The sequence below is a fragment of the Lithobates pipiens genome, unplaced genomic scaffold, assembly GCF_037356315.1.
Source record: "Lithobates pipiens isolate NorthernLeopardFrog02 unplaced genomic scaffold, aLitPip1_a1.2 Scaffold_8, whole genome shotgun sequence".
Lineage (NCBI taxonomy): Eukaryota > Metazoa > Chordata > Amphibia > Anura > Ranidae > Lithobates > Lithobates pipiens.
The window spans coordinates 690,335,340-690,353,445 of NW_027507903.1; the positions used below are offsets into that span (position 1 = coordinate 690,335,340).

General features: G+C 43.4%; 1 protein-coding gene across 10 annotated transcripts in view; it reads left to right on the forward strand.

Annotated features, from left to right (window-relative positions):
• Positions 1-18,106, forward strand: part of LOC143963519 (NACHT, LRR and PYD domains-containing protein 3-like) — a 190,255-nt gene that overhangs the window by 102,597 nt on the left and 69,552 nt on the right. For 7 of the 10 annotated variants that reach the window (XM_077473187.1, XM_077473180.1, XM_077473183.1 and 4 more), the window contains 2 exons: positions 13,368-13,435; positions 14,544-14,843. In XM_077473187.1, coding sequence (XP_077329313.1) covers positions 13,399-13,435; positions 14,544-14,843 — 337 coding nt within the window. In that variant the 5' untranslated portion in view covers positions 13,368-13,398. Of the gene's footprint in view, positions 1-6,991; positions 7,231-13,367; positions 13,436-14,543; positions 14,844-18,106 lie in introns of all 10 variants that reach the window. The other 3 variants (XM_077473188.1, XM_077473189.1, XM_077473181.1) reach the window with 2 other exon arrangements.

The window sequence follows — 18,106 nt, forward strand, 5'->3', positions numbered from 1 at the left end:
TGTTGGAAAATATTTCCAACAAGTTGGAAAATTGGGTCCGACGGATATTCCGACGGAAACAGTCCGATGCATACCACACACAGTCGGATTATCCGACAAAACGGTCCGATAGGACACATTCCGTCGGAATCTCTGACCGTGTGTACAAGGGCTTACAGTGACAAGGGTTTTTTACACTCCGGTATTAGGGATGGCCTCGCGGCTCGCCCGGTGGTCGGTTTGCGGCAAATTTTGCGTGTTTGCGATTCATCAAACCGGCTGACTATTGCCGCTGTTTTCCTGGTGGACATATGTGTTTACAGTGTGAAAGAACTTTGACCCATGATGACACATCCATAATGGGGTACAGGACAGCTAATTGAGACATTTCAGCGCATGGACAATTGGACATTCCCCCTACCTTATAAATAGACCTGATCTGGCGGCCATTTTACATTCTGTCTTTTGCCGGTGTAGGGAGAGGACGCTGTGTGCAGCAGGGAGAGACTGTAGTGACACAAATCACTAGCTATTAGGTCCACAAAAGTCCTTTTAAGGACTGGTATAGGTGTAGTACAGTGTATAGGGTTCAGTGCACTGCTGTGCTGGTGATTGCAGCTGTCTTTTGTCAGTGTAGGGACAGGACGCTGTGTGGAGCAGGGACAGTCAGTTTAATCACTAGCTAGCTATTACTACTAGGTCCACAAAGGTCCTTTTAAGGACTGGTATAGATGTACTATTTGGTGTGCAGTATATAGGTGTGTAATACACGTATAAAATACTTGCACATATAGAAATCATAGTATAGTGCATTTCCACTGTGCAGCATTGTGACTGCTGAGCGGTTCTGCAGTGATACTACAAAGAGCGACAAACGCAATAAAAAAGTATTATAACTGGTGTGTTAGACCAGTGGCCCCCAAAAACAACAGATTGAAGTGGGGTGTTATATACCTTCTTCCACATACATACTGCACTTCTCTAGAGACTTTTGTCACAGGGTCATTTAAAAAATGACAGGCAGAGGAAGAGGCAGGCCCTTCCGCAGGGGTGGTAGGGGTAGGGCAGGAGCAACAGGCTTGAGCCAAAGTGGAAAACTGCAGAAGGTGCGTGCGATTACGTCAAAGGACACACCAGACTTGGTTGAGTGGCTCACTCAGCCTTACTCTTCTGCACCCTCCTCATCCTCTCGATCTGCACCCTCTTCTTCACTCTCTGCTATGTGCACCCCCAAAGACACTACCATCAACACCACCACCACCACCATACCTTCCGCTGGAGTCACAGGAATTATTTTCCGATTCATATCAAGAAATTTACGATGCGCAGCCACTCTTGGCATTCGATCAGGAAGAGGAGGAAGCAACAAATGCCACTCAGCAGTCTGACAATAGTACCCAGTTCAGCCCAAGGAGGAGGTGTCCCTCCGCTGTTGCTGCCTACTCCGAGATCTCTAATTATAGCGGTGGGGAAGGTGACGTTGATGAGGACGTGTCTAGTGATGTCACCTGGGTGCCCACAAGAGGAGGGGAGTTCAGAGGGAGATATGGACCAGCAGATAGGGAGGAGAAGCAGGCAGAACTTAGATTGCACAGGAGGGGCCAAGCAGACTGCTAATGTATCAGGAGCGAGGCATCAACCATGTACGGTCACATCTGGCGCTCCCAGGATGCCGGCACATGGCTCCACAGTGTGGGTTTTCTTAACGTGTTTGCTGCTGACAATAGTGTTGCCATCTGCAGTCTTTGCAATCAACGCATAAGTTGCGGTAAGCCCAGCACTCACCTAGGAATGACTGCCTTAACAAGGCACATGAGCTCCCATCACCGAGCCCAGTGGGGGCAACGGAACCCACAAAGCCACACTCCAGGCTCTCACCGTCCAGCCTCGTCTTCTACTACTTCTTCTCCTCTCTCCTCACAATTGTCCTCCACTCCACCTTCCATCACGCCATCCATGTTTTTCTGGAAAAAGGCAGGCTTCCGTGGGCCTAATGTTTGAACGTAAAAAAATTATGATGCCGGATAACCCTCTTGCCCAATGGTTGACGCCTGGCTTGTCAGAACTGATAGCCCACCAGCTACTGCCATATAAACTGGTGGACTCAGAGGCCTTTCGAAAATTTGTGGCCATTGGAACACCACAATGGAAGGTCCCAGGAAGGAAGTATTTCTCACAGAAGGGCATCCCAGAGCTATATGGCCATGTTCAGCGGCAAGTGAATGTATATCTGGCACACAGTGTTGGTGCCAAGATACATCTGACCACAGACACGTGGTCTAGCAAACACGGGAAAGGAAGGTATATCACTTTTACTGCCCACTGGGTGAACCTTCTGACGGCCGTCAAGCATGTAACCCGTGGCACCTGTGTAGATTTGGTTTTACCGCCATGGATTGCATGCAGGCCTGGCTCTTCTTCTCCTCCTCCTACTCCATCCTCCTCCCTCTCCTCCTTGGCTGACTCCTCCTTTTCCGCTGCTAGCGTCTCTTCCGCTGCGCCACTCAAGCTCCCCAGAAATGATTCAACGTGCCAGGTGAGACGTTGCCATGCTGTGCTGCATCTGTTGTGCCTGGAAGCCAAGAGCCACACTGGCCCTGCACTCCTTTCATCTTTGCGTTGACAGGCAGATCAGTGGCTAACACCACTCAATTTGACAGTTGGTAAAGTGGTGTGTGACAATGGTGCCAATCTGCTTGTCAAATACCCTGGGGTCCAGGACATCTTGCGTCAGGCAAGGAAAATCTCTGCCCATTTCAGAAGATCTTACACGGCCATGGCTTGCCTTGCTGACATTCAGCGGCGACACAATCTGCTGGTCAGACGTCTTATTTGCGATTGCCCGACGCAATGGAACTCGTGCATTTAACGTCTACCTGTATGAACTCTGCGGCAGAACAGGTTCTGGGGAGCTAGGGTTTTTTTCACTGCGCCAGTGGCTGCTCATGCACGGCACATGCAGACTTTTGCGGCCATTTCATGAGATCACCAAACTGGTCAGTCGCAGCCATGGCGCCATCAGTGACATGGTACCTTATGCCTTCTTTATGGAGCGTGAATTGTGCCGTGTCATTGATCAAGCCATGCAGGAGCAGGAGGATGAGGAAGTCGCAATGCTGGATGAATTCCCAGGGGGGCTACTCTATCTGAGACAAGTCAACAACAGGAGTCTGAAGAGGAGGATGGTGCCGGGGCGGATGAGGAGGAGCAAGAAGAGCATGCTTTAAACCTTTCTGGGATCCCTGTTATTGTGTGTGGATGGGGAGAGGATAACGAGGGGGACAACATTATCCTGGATGATGAGCAGGAGCCAGGCCACCACACCGCTTCCAGTTTAGTGCAAATGGGGGCCTTCATGCTCCAGTGTTTTAACAGGGACCCCGTATAAAAAGCATAAGGGTCAAGGACCAGTACTGGGTGGCAACATACTTAGACCCCCGGTACAAACACAAAATGGCGGAAATGTTACCGCCGTCACAGAGGGCTGTCAGAATGGAGCACTTCCAGGCCTTGCTTCGAGAAATGCTGCATTCTGCTTTTGCGTGCGCTGGCAGAGGAGCAATTCCCACTCCCAGAGAAAGAGTTGCGGGTACCAATCCAACAGCGCCTGCAAGAAGAGGGCGGTTTGAAGATGTGTTGGTGACTTCTGATATGAGGTCATTCTTTCAGCCGACCCATCGACGGGTCTCATCCAGATCCAGCATCAGGGAACGCCTAGACTGACAGGTGTCTGACTACATCGGGTTAACGGCCGAAGTAGACGCTCTGAGGAGTGATGAACCCCTGGACTACTGGGTGGGCAGGCTTGACCTATGGCTAGAGCTTGCCAATTTGCAATGGAACTGTTGGCTTGCCCCTCGTCCAATGTCCTGTACGAAAGGACGTTCAGTGCAGCAGGGGGGATCGTGACCAATAAGCGCACTCACCTAGCTCACGACAGTGTTGACTACCTCACATTTCTAAAAATGAATGAGGCATGGATCTCGGAGGAATTCAACACAGGTGACCAGTAGACCATGTATATCTCTATAAACAATTTATTCAATCGAGCACACAGACCTTTTTTTTACATTTGGCTCACTTCCTTGTACAAAAAAAGCACACTGTACTATATGCCCGTACCCTCCTGTTTGAAGAGGTTGAGCGGTGTCATATTTTTGGGGCCCAGCCATGAGTTGCTGGTATCAGTGCTGCTGTCAGTGCTCTCGATCACGGTGCTGGTGTCAGTGCTCTCTATCTCGGTGCTGGTTTCAGTGCTCTATATCACGTTGCTGGTGTCAGTGCTCTATATCACGGTGCTGGTGTCAGTGCTCTCACGGTGCTGGTGTCAGTGCACTCTATCACGGTGCTGGTGTCAGTGCTCTATATCACAGTGCTGGTGTCAGTGCTCTCTACCACGGTGCTGGTGTCAGTGCTCTATATCATGGTGCTGGTGTCAGTGCTCTATATCACGGTGCTGGTGTCAGTGCTCTATATCACGGTGCTGGTGTGAGTGCACTCTATCATGGTGCTGGTGTCAGTGCACTCTATCACGGTGCTGGTGTCATTGCTCCATATCACGGTGCTGGTGTCAGTGCTCTCTCAGTGCTGGTGTCAGTGCACTCTATCGCGGTGCTGGTGTCAGTGCTCTAGATCACAGTGCTGGTGCCAGTGCTCTTCATCACGGTGCTGGTGTCAGTGCACTCTATCACAGTGCTGCTGTCTGAGTTGCACTTCAGGTGCTCTGCAGCTGCTGCCTCTGCTGAGTCACTCTCACATCAGCCGATCAGCGGCACAGAGAGAGAGAGACTCGATAACAGCAGCAGGAAAAGGTGGGTGGAGCCTCTTCCCCTGCACTCGTTGCAAATGCCTGGGCCGCCTGGCGTCTAGCAACGAGTGACATCAGTGAGTCACGTCGGACTCCAGTCTCACTCTCAGAGCCTCACAGTCACTGTATGGAGTGTTGGAGCTGCTGGAGAACAGGCCAGGGAGGGAGAGGAGAGAAGTTACTTACAGTCACACATCCAGCGGCTGAAATCCACATCCACAGTCATTCTGTGACGGCAGAGCCAGCATTCTTCTTTCTCCGCCGAGTCCGTCCCTGACTGTGTTGGCCCCACCCACCAGCACGCACCCTCCTCCCTCCATCTTCTCCACGCTACAGGCCTCCGCCGTCCCAGAGTTAGTGTTGGCTCCACCCACCGCAGGTGACATGGCAAGTGACAATCTAATGTGTGGCAGGCTACGTAGCAAGTGGCAATCTGCATTTGGTGACAAGGACGTGGCAAGTGACCATCCGCAGTGTGTGGCAGGGGACGCGGCAAGTGACAATCCGCAATGTGTGGCAGGTGACGTGGCAAGTGGCAAGCGACATGTCAAGTGACTTCCTCAGGGCTCCCACTGATTCTGCATTATGGTGAGTTGAACCATTTAATTTTATATTACAATGTAATAAAAGAAATTATGCGCTTCAATCATCCTGACACCATAACAACCATGGTGCCATGATGATTGAAGTGCCAATACCAGGTATTTCCCATATAAACTGCCCCAAAAAATATTTTATAGCAGTGCCCCTCCCGAGGCTGGACTCTGGATCCGCCCCTGGCTGTCAGTGCTCTTAAACTCAGTGCTGCTGTCAGTGCTCTCAATCTCGGTGCTGGTGTCAGTGCTCTCTATCACGGTGCTGGTGTCAGTGCACTCTATCACGGTGCTGGTGTCAGTGCTCTATATCAAGGTGCTGCTGTCAGTGCTCTATATCACGGTGCTGGTGTCAGTGCTCTATATCAAGGTGCTGGTGTCAGTGCTGTAGATCACAGTGCTGGTGTCAGTGCTCTATATCACGGTGCTGGTGTCAGTGCTCTATATCACGGTGCTGGTGTCAGTGCACTCTATCATGGTGCTGCAGTCAGTGCTCTCTATCACGGTGCTGGTGTCAGTGCTCTATATCACGGTGCTGGTGTCAGTGCTCTATATCACGGTGCTGGTGTCAGTGCTCTATATCACGGTGCTGGTGTCAGTGCTCTCTATCACGGTGCTGGTGTCAGTGCTCTCTATCACGGTGCTGGTGTCAGTGCTCTCTATCACGGTGCTGGTGTCAGTGCTCTCTATCACGGTGCTGGTGTCAGTGCTCTCTATCACGGTGCTGGTGTCAGTGCTCTCTATCACGGTGCTGGTGTCAGTGCTCTCTATCACGGTGCTGGTGTCAGTGCACTCTATCACGGTGCTGGTGTCAGTGCACTCTATCACGGTGCTGGTGTCAGTGCACTCTATCACAGTGCTGCTGTCAGTGCACTGTATCACGGTGTTGGTGTCAGTGCTGTATCACAGTGCTGGTGATCATCTCCTGCACCCTCTTCATAGCCTATCATGACCTTTCCTCTCCTCCATGGCCTTCATGCTCTCCACAGTCCAGAATTGTCAAAATTTCACTGATAAAAAAGAATGCTTGTAGTTGTCGATCCCAGATGTCAGTGTCCATGTGGTGGGACTATGTGTGCACAGCTAGTAAGTATTTTGGGGCTGAAAATATGACCTGTAGGCTTTTAAAGTTCGCTTGCCATTGAAGTCAATGGGGCCCGCCGCAAACTTTCGGTCACGTTCGCGAAACGTCCCGTTGGAAGTTCGTCCATCTCTATCCAGTATCTTTATTTTACTGTTAAACATATATATATATATATATATATATATATATATATATATATATATATATATATGCTCGTGCAAACATGGAGGGGTACATATGTGCAAGTATTTATAATTTTTCATACTTTTTTCCAATATATATTTCCTGTGCACATTACAATATATATCATATATTGGTGCATTTATCTACTTATTTACAGTTCCGTACCCAGTGTACTCTGCACTAAAAAATCTTATATATATATATATATATATATATATATATATATTATTTATTTATTTTTCCCTTCCTCTGTTCTTTGACCCGGCATTTTATTTTCAACCCCAGTGTTTCCCTTCTAAGTGGCTCCTTGTTTGCTATTTTCTCCCTGTTATTTTCTCTTTTTAGGGGTTCTCCAGGGTGGCCCCCTTTTGGATTTCCTGTTTTTTGGACTTCCTTTTGGCCTTTACAACTTACAGAAGGTCTCTGATACACCTGCACTGTGCAACGCCACCTGCCCTTTCCCTCTACCTCTCTTCATGTGCCTTGAACACTGGCAAAATTAACTACTCATAAGAGGTCACCTGCTGTTTCTTGTTTTTAATTAACAATTATTCTGGGATATTTTTGACCCTGCTACAAGTTCTGTGAGTATTATTTGTAATCTTTTTTTGCAATCTATTGTTTTTACCCTTACTATTGTACTTGTTTGGTTATCTCCTGGCTCTAACATCTTGTCCTCCGTTAGGGCTGCAACTAACGATTATTTTCATAATCGATTAGTTGGCCGATTATTGTTTTGATTAATCGATTAATGGGTTAATAACCTAAAAAAAAAAGTGGGTCAAATTGACGTTCATTTTCAACCACAGTGACAAGAAAATTTGGAAATCATTGAAAATTCCTTTGACTAAGAAGTTTTCTGACAGTGTATGTGGTTTTCATCCAGAAATTACATTCATTTTAAAAACAGAATGTAAAAAACAAGTGAAAATTTCAAACAAAATTCTTTCATTCAGCGAATGTACAAAGATTTTTCGTCTGAATATTCTCATCTGAAAATTGATCTGTGTGACCAGCATAAGGCTCGGTACACACCTAATGCAGTTTGCTTTTGATCTGTTTCTGCCGTGCTTTTTGCAGTACGCTTTGATTTTTGCTCACGTGATTTTACTGCAATTTGAGTTTTTGCATTTTTTTTGGGCAGATTAAAAAACACAAATTGCTGCAAATGCATTACACGCTTTTCTGCAGCTTCTCCATTGAAGTTTATTGAACCAATAAAGCACAGTTTTGCGTTGAAAGTCTCTGACCCTTTCAGATGTGAACGTGTCCCATAGGAAACCATGTAAATGAATTGTAGTGTATTTCTGCAACAAGCACCAATAAACATATAGAAGTGAACCAGGTCTAAGACGTTTAGTAACATAATGGGGTTAAAAAACAAAAATGAGCCCTTTATAGTAGAAAAAAGCAGATAATCACTACTATAAGGGGTTCATTTTTTTTTAATGTAGAACAGTGAAAGTAATATTTACAGTAGAAATTATTTGCTCTTTTTGTACTATAAAGGGCTCATTTAAGTTTTTTTTAACCCCATTATGTTATTGGCCGATTAATCGATTATGAAAATAGTAATCGATTCATTTCATAATCGATTAGTTGTTGATTAATCGATTAGTTGTGTCAGCCCTATCCTCCGTTATTCAATAGATTGCATCTTAATGTTGTATCTACACCCCTGAAGAAGGAGATGTTTTATTAAGCTCTGAAACGCGTAGGATGACTATACCTACATGGATTATATATAAACTTGTGTGGTTCAGATTGTTATCAACAGTGTCTCTATAATTGTACCCAGAGATATACAGTTTATGTATATTTTATATTACTTTCTTGTCTGTTTTATGTAATAAAATATTTTGATTGTTTTCCAATCAAGTTGTACGTGCCTTTAAAATCCACCTCCAGGGGATTTCTCTTTTTATAAACCATTTTTTCCAGATGTGGCACAACCAATCCACACAGCCCTGCCGTACCTCACTTTTGTTTATTAGGTGGCATAATCAAATAAACAGGAAGGCAACGCTGGAGAAACTGGTCAAGGAGTCCATATGAAAGGGAGAACAGTCTGGTCCAGAAGTCTAAGAGATCAGGAAGAGCAGATGACATCTATGTCCCCAGGCTGTGGTCCTACAAGAGGCTGCATCTTCTGTCAGACCAGACTGAACCCAGGCCATCACTCTCTGGTCTTCCTTAGACATTTCCCTCCAGGCTTCCTTCTAGGCTGTGGCTCTGCTCTTGTAGTTGTGGCAGGAGGTGGAGGCGAGCGATGGTCGACCTCCTGGCTGCCACTTGCCACAGCCTCCTCCCGGCTGCCACTTGCCACAGCCCCCTCCCGGCTGCCACTTGCCACAGCCCCCTCCCGGCTGCCACTTGCCACAGCCCCCTCCCAGCTGAGGTCTTCCTGTGTATGAAAATGGGACATAGTTTTAGTTTTTTGTTCATCAATCACACAATTTTCAGCTCATGACTGTTGCAAATTGAATGTTAATAAATAGAACAGACTATCATTCTGAGCCCAGCATTTTTCATTCTTGTCCCAATCATTTTTGGTCCCTACTGTCTATTTATATGTAAAACACTTAGTATTGATCAGTAAGTTCTGATTTAACAAACATCTAGTTAACATCATTAAATGTACGACAATAAATATGTTGAACAATGCTATACCTGACTCAAGCTGGGCCCTCCATATGTTGCTGCCTGGAAGGCCCAGGTTGGACATCGAAAGCCTCAGCTGGAGGTGAAGGAAGCCTTGAAGGAAGACTGGAGAGTGCTGGACTGTGATCCCTCTGGTCTGCCAGAAAATGCAGCCTCTCATAGTACAACATCCTGGGGACATAAATGTCATCTGGATCTCCTGATCTCATGGTCTCCTGGACCTTCCTGCGCACCCTCAGATATGTACTCCTCAGGCCACCAATTTTGGCCTTCACATAGCTGATGTCTGCCGTAGGGACCATCATCTTCACCAAAGCAAGCAGTTTCTCCAGCGCTACCTTCCTCTTTCTTAGGTCCTTAAAAAGGGGTGGTTCATCTGCTACAGGCAGGGTAGCTCCCTGAGCATATCAATGAATATGCCAAGAAAATGTGGTTCCTTGAAGGGATCCATATTCTCTGCAAGACACAACACAAGACAAACCCTAATGTCAGGCTAAACTCTTCTAATCTTGTCCCAATACAGGCCTCAATCTAGAAGCAGTATAGGCCAGTGATGTACCAAGTTAAAATTGTACCTTCATTCGAAAGATCATCGCTTCCGCTACTCCTTGCTCCGCTCACAGATCTTACATACAACACACGTGTGTTAGGTTTTATATACAGTGCGCATGCGTGAAACTCCTCTCACCCCTGACATTCTTTCTAGTCTATTCCCCGCCCCTTCTCTTTTGGCACAGTGGGGATAGCACATAGCGGAGACACAGCAGATGTGCACTAAGCATACCAGTAATGACAGTAACGAGAGGACAAAGTAAAAACCTGTACAATTAACCCCCAGAACTCTGTTACAGTTCTGGAAAACTAAATTTACATATGTATAGTGCACACTTAGTCTAGTGTTGGCGCTACATACCGATTTTAGGGGTTGTTTAGGGGAAAGCACTTCTATGGAGCTGACAAAATACATTGCTAAGTGACTATGCTATAGGTGTATATGGGCCCAGAAGAGCATGCTGGGGAGGTTAGTGAAGGCAAATATGCATGAAGGACAAAAAAGGAACTTGAAAAGCTTCCAGCATGCATGAGGACAAAGGGGCACAACATATCAATTACAGCATATTGCAATCATGGTAATTAGGGAACAATGAAAGAAATACAAAACATTAGCAAACATTAAATACATAGAATGTGATGTTAAAGAAGAAAACTTACTTTCATATAGTCCTTCTGCAGGACCTGAATAACGGCAGAACAGGTCTCTCGAATAATGATCCCCAGAGCCTGGGGGGAGATGCCTGTCAAGAACTTGAGGTCCTGAAGACTTCTCCCAGTCGTCAAGTACTGCAACGTGGCAACTAGCCTCTCCTCCGGAGTGATGGCTTGCCGCATGCAGGTATCCTGCCTGCTGATATAAGGGGTCAGCAAAGCCAACAGACAGCGAAAAACGGGGTCCGTCATCCGGAGATGATTCCTGAAATCCTCAGGATTATTCTCCCTGATCTCACGAAGAAAAAGCATGTGCAAGAATTGATCACGCTGGCGCAACCAATTCTTGTTCCATGAACTCCTCCTCGCCCTGTTCATGGACTGGGCTTGGACTTGTGTCAAAGCTAAAAGCCCAACACCAAGCCCCTGCACAGCACGAACTCTCCGAGTCTGTGCACGAAACATGGCTTCAAAGCGGTCGGCTTTTCAGACCGGACAACAGAAAGCAGCGATAAACAGCAAGGCCTGAAAGAACAACCTGAAAACCAGAAACGAGCAGACAATAAGCACTGGAAATCAAAGCGTACTTTACCAAGATATAGTCCACAATGACCAACAAATGCGAACTGACTACACGCACTTATAAGCAGGTATGCACCGACAAGCACAAACTGAAGATCAGTATTGATCTGAAGCACAAGTCTGAAAAGCACAAATTGTCTCTTACCAAACTTCTACTAACACGCCATAAACACGAGATCAGCAGAAGGAGCCCAAAGGGTGCCGGACGTGGTGCTAAACTTCCCTTTTCTAGTCTCGTAGTACACGGTTTACGTCACGGCGTTCTCGACGACCGGAAATTCCGACAACTTTGTCCAACCGCGTGTAGCAACACAGGTTTCGGACAAAATCCGACAGATTTTGTGGTCGGAATGTCCGACCGTGTGTACAAGTCATTAGAGGGCAAAGGTTAAATGCCCTTTTAGGAGCAGCTAGAGGAGCGAGAGTCTTTTTACATAATTTTAACAAGGTGCATGTCACATAAGAGAAAAAAATGACTGCGCTCCTAATCTAAAAGATTAAAAAACAAAAACCCAGTTACAGCTGCAGCTACCAGGATGTGATACACATCCAAAATACAATGCATATAAAGACCAAAATTAGCTGCGCTACCTACCCCCACTGAGGCTATTACTGTTTGTGCAAGTAAATGAAAATGAATCAGATAATTCCAATAGATTAAGTGAAATCAGATAGAACAATTCATATACAATCAAAATTGTGATAAATGCTCAAAAATTAAATATGATTAAATTAATATAGTGATTAATAACAGTTGATTATATTCAAAAAGTGAATAAATAATTATAAATGAATAAATAAATTCATTAATTATTGACTATAAGTAAACTGCATGTCACATGTTGGCAGCATAACACGCTAACATGACCTGTGTGCAAATATCATTAAAAAAATTAAGAAAATTGTCAAGTTTAGAGGTGCGCCCGTTCAACCCACGCAATTTAATTTGTGAGGCTTGACTTTTACTAAGATTTTGGCCACACAGTGAACAAACACATTTGAACGTGCACAAGAGCCGCTTGCGCATGCACATTGATCTTACACAGTTCTAAACATACTTGCAGGCACAGCAGGCTTTCTCTGAAAATTATTTCTCATTCTATTTTGGGCAGTTGTTACTAAACTTCCTCACATCACCCCATAATATTTGCACCTCCATCTTCTGTTAATATTGAAGATGCCGTGTGCCATGTCCATAGTGGCGCACAGATTGCATTATGCTGTGTGCCGAGATCACTATAGTAAATGGGGATTAGCGTTCTGTTCCCGGTGCACCATTTTGTAAATAGGAGAATATGCATTGCGTCTCGTCGTCCGCCTCTACTGATGGCGCACGGCTTTCATAAATCAGCCCCTTTCTTCTTATGTCACACTTCGTTACCGGACTCTTTTGTATTTCTTTTGCTGGACTTGTAAAAATATCTAATATAAAAATAAATCCTATTTATACCGGTGTTGTGTGAGGACCATTATAACACATTGTCTGCTGGATTAAATGTGTCCTTGTAACTCATTGCTCTGAATGTAAACTTTCCTTTCACAGCCGACTCTCAGAGTCTTTAGTTTTATAACATTTGTAGCATGTGGTTCATCAGAAGGTTATTCTTCATATCTCCTTCAGAATTTATATCAATAATTATCATTTATTATCAGAAAAACCTGACATATCCGTATACTGTACAGTATAGTCTGGTCTGAAGGACACACACAGATCCCACCCATTAAAGTGTCCTGCACACCTTTCCCTGACAAAGTGGCGACTAAAGAGCCACACAATGTGGTGTTTGTGTTTTAACCTGTTTTTATAATGAATAAATTCCGACCTTCCTGAAGAATTCTCTTGGAAGCATCTTATTAGTGAATGGAGGTCTCTGCTGACCACACGGCTTCCATTTTGGGGTCCTCTCATTTTTATCACCTGACCTCTCTGTAGACATCTTACTGGCTGATACTTTGGTGCTGATTAGTACCAGTCTTGGCTGTGAATGGAACAGATTTGTGGAGGTGACACCTAAAAGTCCAAGCCTATATAAATTGTGTCCCTAAACAGGGTAATATTCCTTTGTGACCCCGATATACCAATCAGATGAATGCCGGGATGAAGGTTCTGATTGACCCTCTTATATTTATGGGTTGTAAATGACAGAAATCCATCCAATTCTAATACCTTCTATTTGGTCAACCAGTCAGCCACAGAAGGGAACAAAATCCTCCTTATTGTTTCCATTCATCACATTACAAATACGTTTATTATTGTTTGTGCTCCTTCCAGGTGATGTCATCTCGGGTCATCTTCTGATGTCATGGCGACCTCTTCCTCCTCATCCTCCTCCCCACAAGGTATGACTGCTGATCCTGACAATTCTTTCCAATGTTTTCCTCCATCTCACATCTCCAGAGATTGGAATTAGATGATAGAACATCTCATGTCTCCATAGTCTGGACATTTCCTGTAGACATCTGGTCAGTCCACCCATTAGAAGAGTTCAGGAGCTTTTCATCAATTCCACAATCACATTCCCGTCTCTTCAGATTTTATTTATCATTGATGGAAATGATCTTCTGAGATGGTCCAGTGATCCATAATGACTGCAGGACCCCAAATTGTATAGCTATTTGTGTAGTGGTCGGGGGAATCCTTTGTCTATAACCCTAAGGAGAACACAGCCCGTGTCACATGACACATACTGATGGGAGATTTGGGGGTAATCGGTGTTCTTAGTTCACACTCATCAGACACATCATTATTCAAGGCCTCATACACATGGACGTTTTTACAGCAGCTTTTTTGAGCTTTTTTTTGCTGCTTAAGAAGGCAACTCCATGTTATTCAATGGGCTCATACACACCATGGCGTTTTTGAGCTGTAACAGGCATGGTCGTTTTTAAGCTCCATACACACTATCCGTTTTTCTGCTGAGTTTTTCCTTCAGATTTACCAAAACCATGTAGTAGAAGGGCCTGCCTGATTGCATACACATTGAAACTCCTAAGATTTGACCTCATATTATGTTTTTGGTAAATCTGAAGGAAAAAAAAAAGTGATAGTGTGTATGGGGCTTTAAGCTCCAAAAAAAACAAACAAGGACCAGCGCCTTCAGAGGCTCCAGCGTTAGAGCAGTTTTGACGCTGACACTGAAAAAAGCTCAAAAACGCTCATAAACGATATACCAACTTTTTTTTAGCGTCAGCGTTTTTAAGCTTTACAAATATTTATGTGGGTAGTTTGAGAGTGGAAAATATCAGAGGGATTTTTTTTTTTAAACATGCCTTAGCGTTAACGCTTAAAAACGTTGTTAAACGCAAATTGACGCCAAATCAAAACACTAAATAAAATTGCGTTTTTAACTCTGCTTTTTTTCCCAGTTGTTGTTACTAGCTTTACAGCCCATTTTTTAAAACGTCCGTGTGTATGAGGCCTTATGTTTAATGATTGTCCTCTCTACAGGGTCGGCTCCTGGTGTCCTGGGAAAGAGGAAACAAACCCCCGGGGATCTTCTCATATATTCTCTGGAGGATCTGAAAGGAAGTGACTTCAAGAGATTTAGGAACAAATTGTCTGATTTCTCCTATGGAGATAATCGTCCCATCCCCCGAGGAAGACTAGAAAATGCAGACTGGATCACCACCAAGGACACCCTGATAGACACATATGGAGAAGAAGGGGCTCTGGATGTCACCATTCATGTCTTTACACTGATTGGTCTGATGGGACCCGCAGATGACCTCCAGGAGAGAAAAAAACATGGTGAGCTCCCATCTATAATGACCATTTCCTACCAATTCCTGATAAAAATCTGTGTGAGGAACAACTAGGAATGTCACCCAGGGAAAGCCAGTGACCAATCAGGAGATTTCAACTGGATGATCCCCTTCCCACTGACAGTACGCACTTATGGGGCCTCACAAAAAGGGTCTTTATTCTGGGGGCCACATATTTGGGTACCTCCCTTTATGCTGGGAGAGCGCTGCACAGAGACTAGGATCTCACTAAGATCCCCGGGGATTGTACTACCGATCAGAATCCGGGACTCCCGGTTCCCTGTCACATGATCGCTGTGATATTCTCTGGCAATCATAGTAAATTGTGTCCGTGCAGCTCACCCCTATGTTTTCTTTCTTTTCCAAATGGAGAGAAAGACACATTGTATACATACAGGATCCATTATATAATACATTGTATACATACAGGATCCATTATATAATACATTGTATACATACAGGATCCATTATATAATACATTGTATACATACAGGATCCATTATATAATACATTGTATACATACAGGATATATTATATAATACATTGTATACATACAGGACACAAAGTATAATACATTGTATACATACAGGATATATTATATAATACGTTGTATACATACAGGATCCATTATATAATACATTGTATACATACAGGATATATTATATAATACATTGTATACATACAGGATCCATCATATAATACATTGTATACATACAGGATCCATTATATAATACATTTTATACATACAGGATATATTATATAATACATTTTATACATACAGGATATATTATATAATACATTGTATACATACAGGATATATTATATAATACATTGTATACATACAGGATATATTATATAATACATTGTATACATACAGGATATATTATATAATACATTGTATACATACAGGATATATTATATAATACATTGTATACATACAGGATATATTATATAATACATTGTATACATACAGGATCCATTATTTAATATATTGTATACATACAGGACACAAAATATAATACATTGTATACATACAGGGTATATTAATTATTTAATATATTGTATACATACAGGATATATTGTATCATACATTGTGTTCTTTCTAATAAAGAAAAAAAAAATAACTAGATCAAGGTTAGATCTGGGTCAGTGCCAGATTTAGTTTTAGGGTCAGGTGTCGGGGTTGGTGTATTTTGGGTATTTTTATTTTTAGCAACTTAAGGATCGAACCTCTTTCTGAGATTTGGTGTTTACAAGTTAAAAACATTTTTTTTTTGCTAGAAAATTACTTAGACATTATATATTTTTTTCTAACACCCTAGAGAATAAAATGGTGGTCGTGCAATACTTTCTGTCACACCGTACTTTCTTACAAGCACACTTTATTTGGAAAAAATACATTTTTTTTTTTTTTTTTTTTTAAATAAAATAAGACAACAGTAAAGTTAGACCATTTTTTTATATTGTGAAAGATAATGTTACGGCGAGTAAATTGATACCCAACATAGTGGCATTTGAGGTGGGGGAGGAGGATGAGTCATTAACGTGGTAGAAGGATAACCCCATCCTCATTCCGGAAGGGATCTATACTTCCCCTACCCCCACCCCCCCTTTTTTTTTTTTTTTTTTCTTTTCTCTTCTCTCCTCCTGTCTTTCCCTTCCCATATCCCTTTTCTGTTTCGAGGCCCACCCTATCTTTCTCCATTCCCCCCTACCCCATACCTTCTTTGGACCTTTCATCCCTCAGATTACCAAGCCGTACACTTTATCATATAACCTGCAGAAACTTGGTTTAATAGATCACAATAAGTATGAAGACCACCCTATTGGCAACAACTAAATGTCATCATTGGAATAAGTTGAAATATGCGTTCTTAGCATTATACAATATACACCGCGAGCCCCACATAACCTCCATGGGCTATTAGAGTCCCGGGCCCTAGGTGTTTTTCTTTTTTTTTTTTAGGAAACATCGAAGGCATATCGAATCCGGATACCGCACAACGTTTTCCTATGGTAATGGGCGTATAGATCCTCCCTCCCTGGGTCCTTAGTTGTGATTAGGCTGTTTTATCTAATTTTAGGGAGATTGTGACTTGACTATATCGCCTTGCTTGTAAATGTAATTGTTAATGTATACCTACTAACTTCACTAGATGTATGCGAATTTAGCTGTCTTCGCCTTGAAGGTGCTTGTTTCTGTAAGACCGGACGGTCCATCTTTTCTTTATTTGTTACTCATTTTCTTCGTTGCTTGTATTGTTCCCTTTTTGTTTTTACTTCCCAATAAAATGCTTTAAAAAAAAAAAAAAAAAAAAAAATTGATACCCAACATGTCACGCTTCAAAGATGCGCCCACTTGTGGAATGATGACAAACTTTTACCCTTAAAAATCTCCATAGGTGATGTTTAATAAATTCTGCAGGTTGCATGTTTTGAGTTACAGAGGAGATCAAGGGCTAGAATTATTGATCTCACTCTACCGATCGCGGCGATACCTCACGTATGCTTTGAACACCTTTTTTTATATGCGGGCGCTGCTCACGTATGCGTTTGCTTCTGCACGGGACGGAGCGCGTTTACATTTTTTCTTATTTATTTTATATATATTTTTTTTTTTCTTTTACACTCTTCTTTTAAAAAAAAAGGTGTCACTTTTATTCCTAGTACAAGGAATGTAAACATCCCTTATAATAGAAAGAAGCAGGACAGGTCCTCTTATATATGAGATCTGGAATCAAAAAGATCTGACATCTCATATTTACACAAAAATTATGTTTTGAAGTGGCTTCTGCCCTGCAATAGATTGGAGACAGGTGGGGATCTTCCCCTCATTCAGCTCCATACCACACACGGGAGAACACGCAATCTCCTCCGCCGCTACAACGGCTCTGGTAAGAGGCGGAGGGCACTGGAGAGCGGCGGGAGGGGGGCCCCTCTCCCGCCACCGATAAAAGTGATTGTGCGGTGAATCTGTCGCAGAGACCGCTTTTATCAGAAACCGGACCGCTCATTTAAGAAGAGGATACCGGGGTTATGATAGTTAGCTGCTGTCATAACAATGATATCTCTCTTTAAAGTGCCGACATATATCAGTGTGAGACGGTCAGGAAGTGGTTAAACATTTTCTAAATTAGTATGTCAGATTTTTTAGGTAAGATAAAGCAAAATGTGTGTTTTTCAGGCAGTACTACTGGTACAAACAACAACTAACAGTGTTAGTGCCAGTGTTACCAAAAGAAGCCCAAT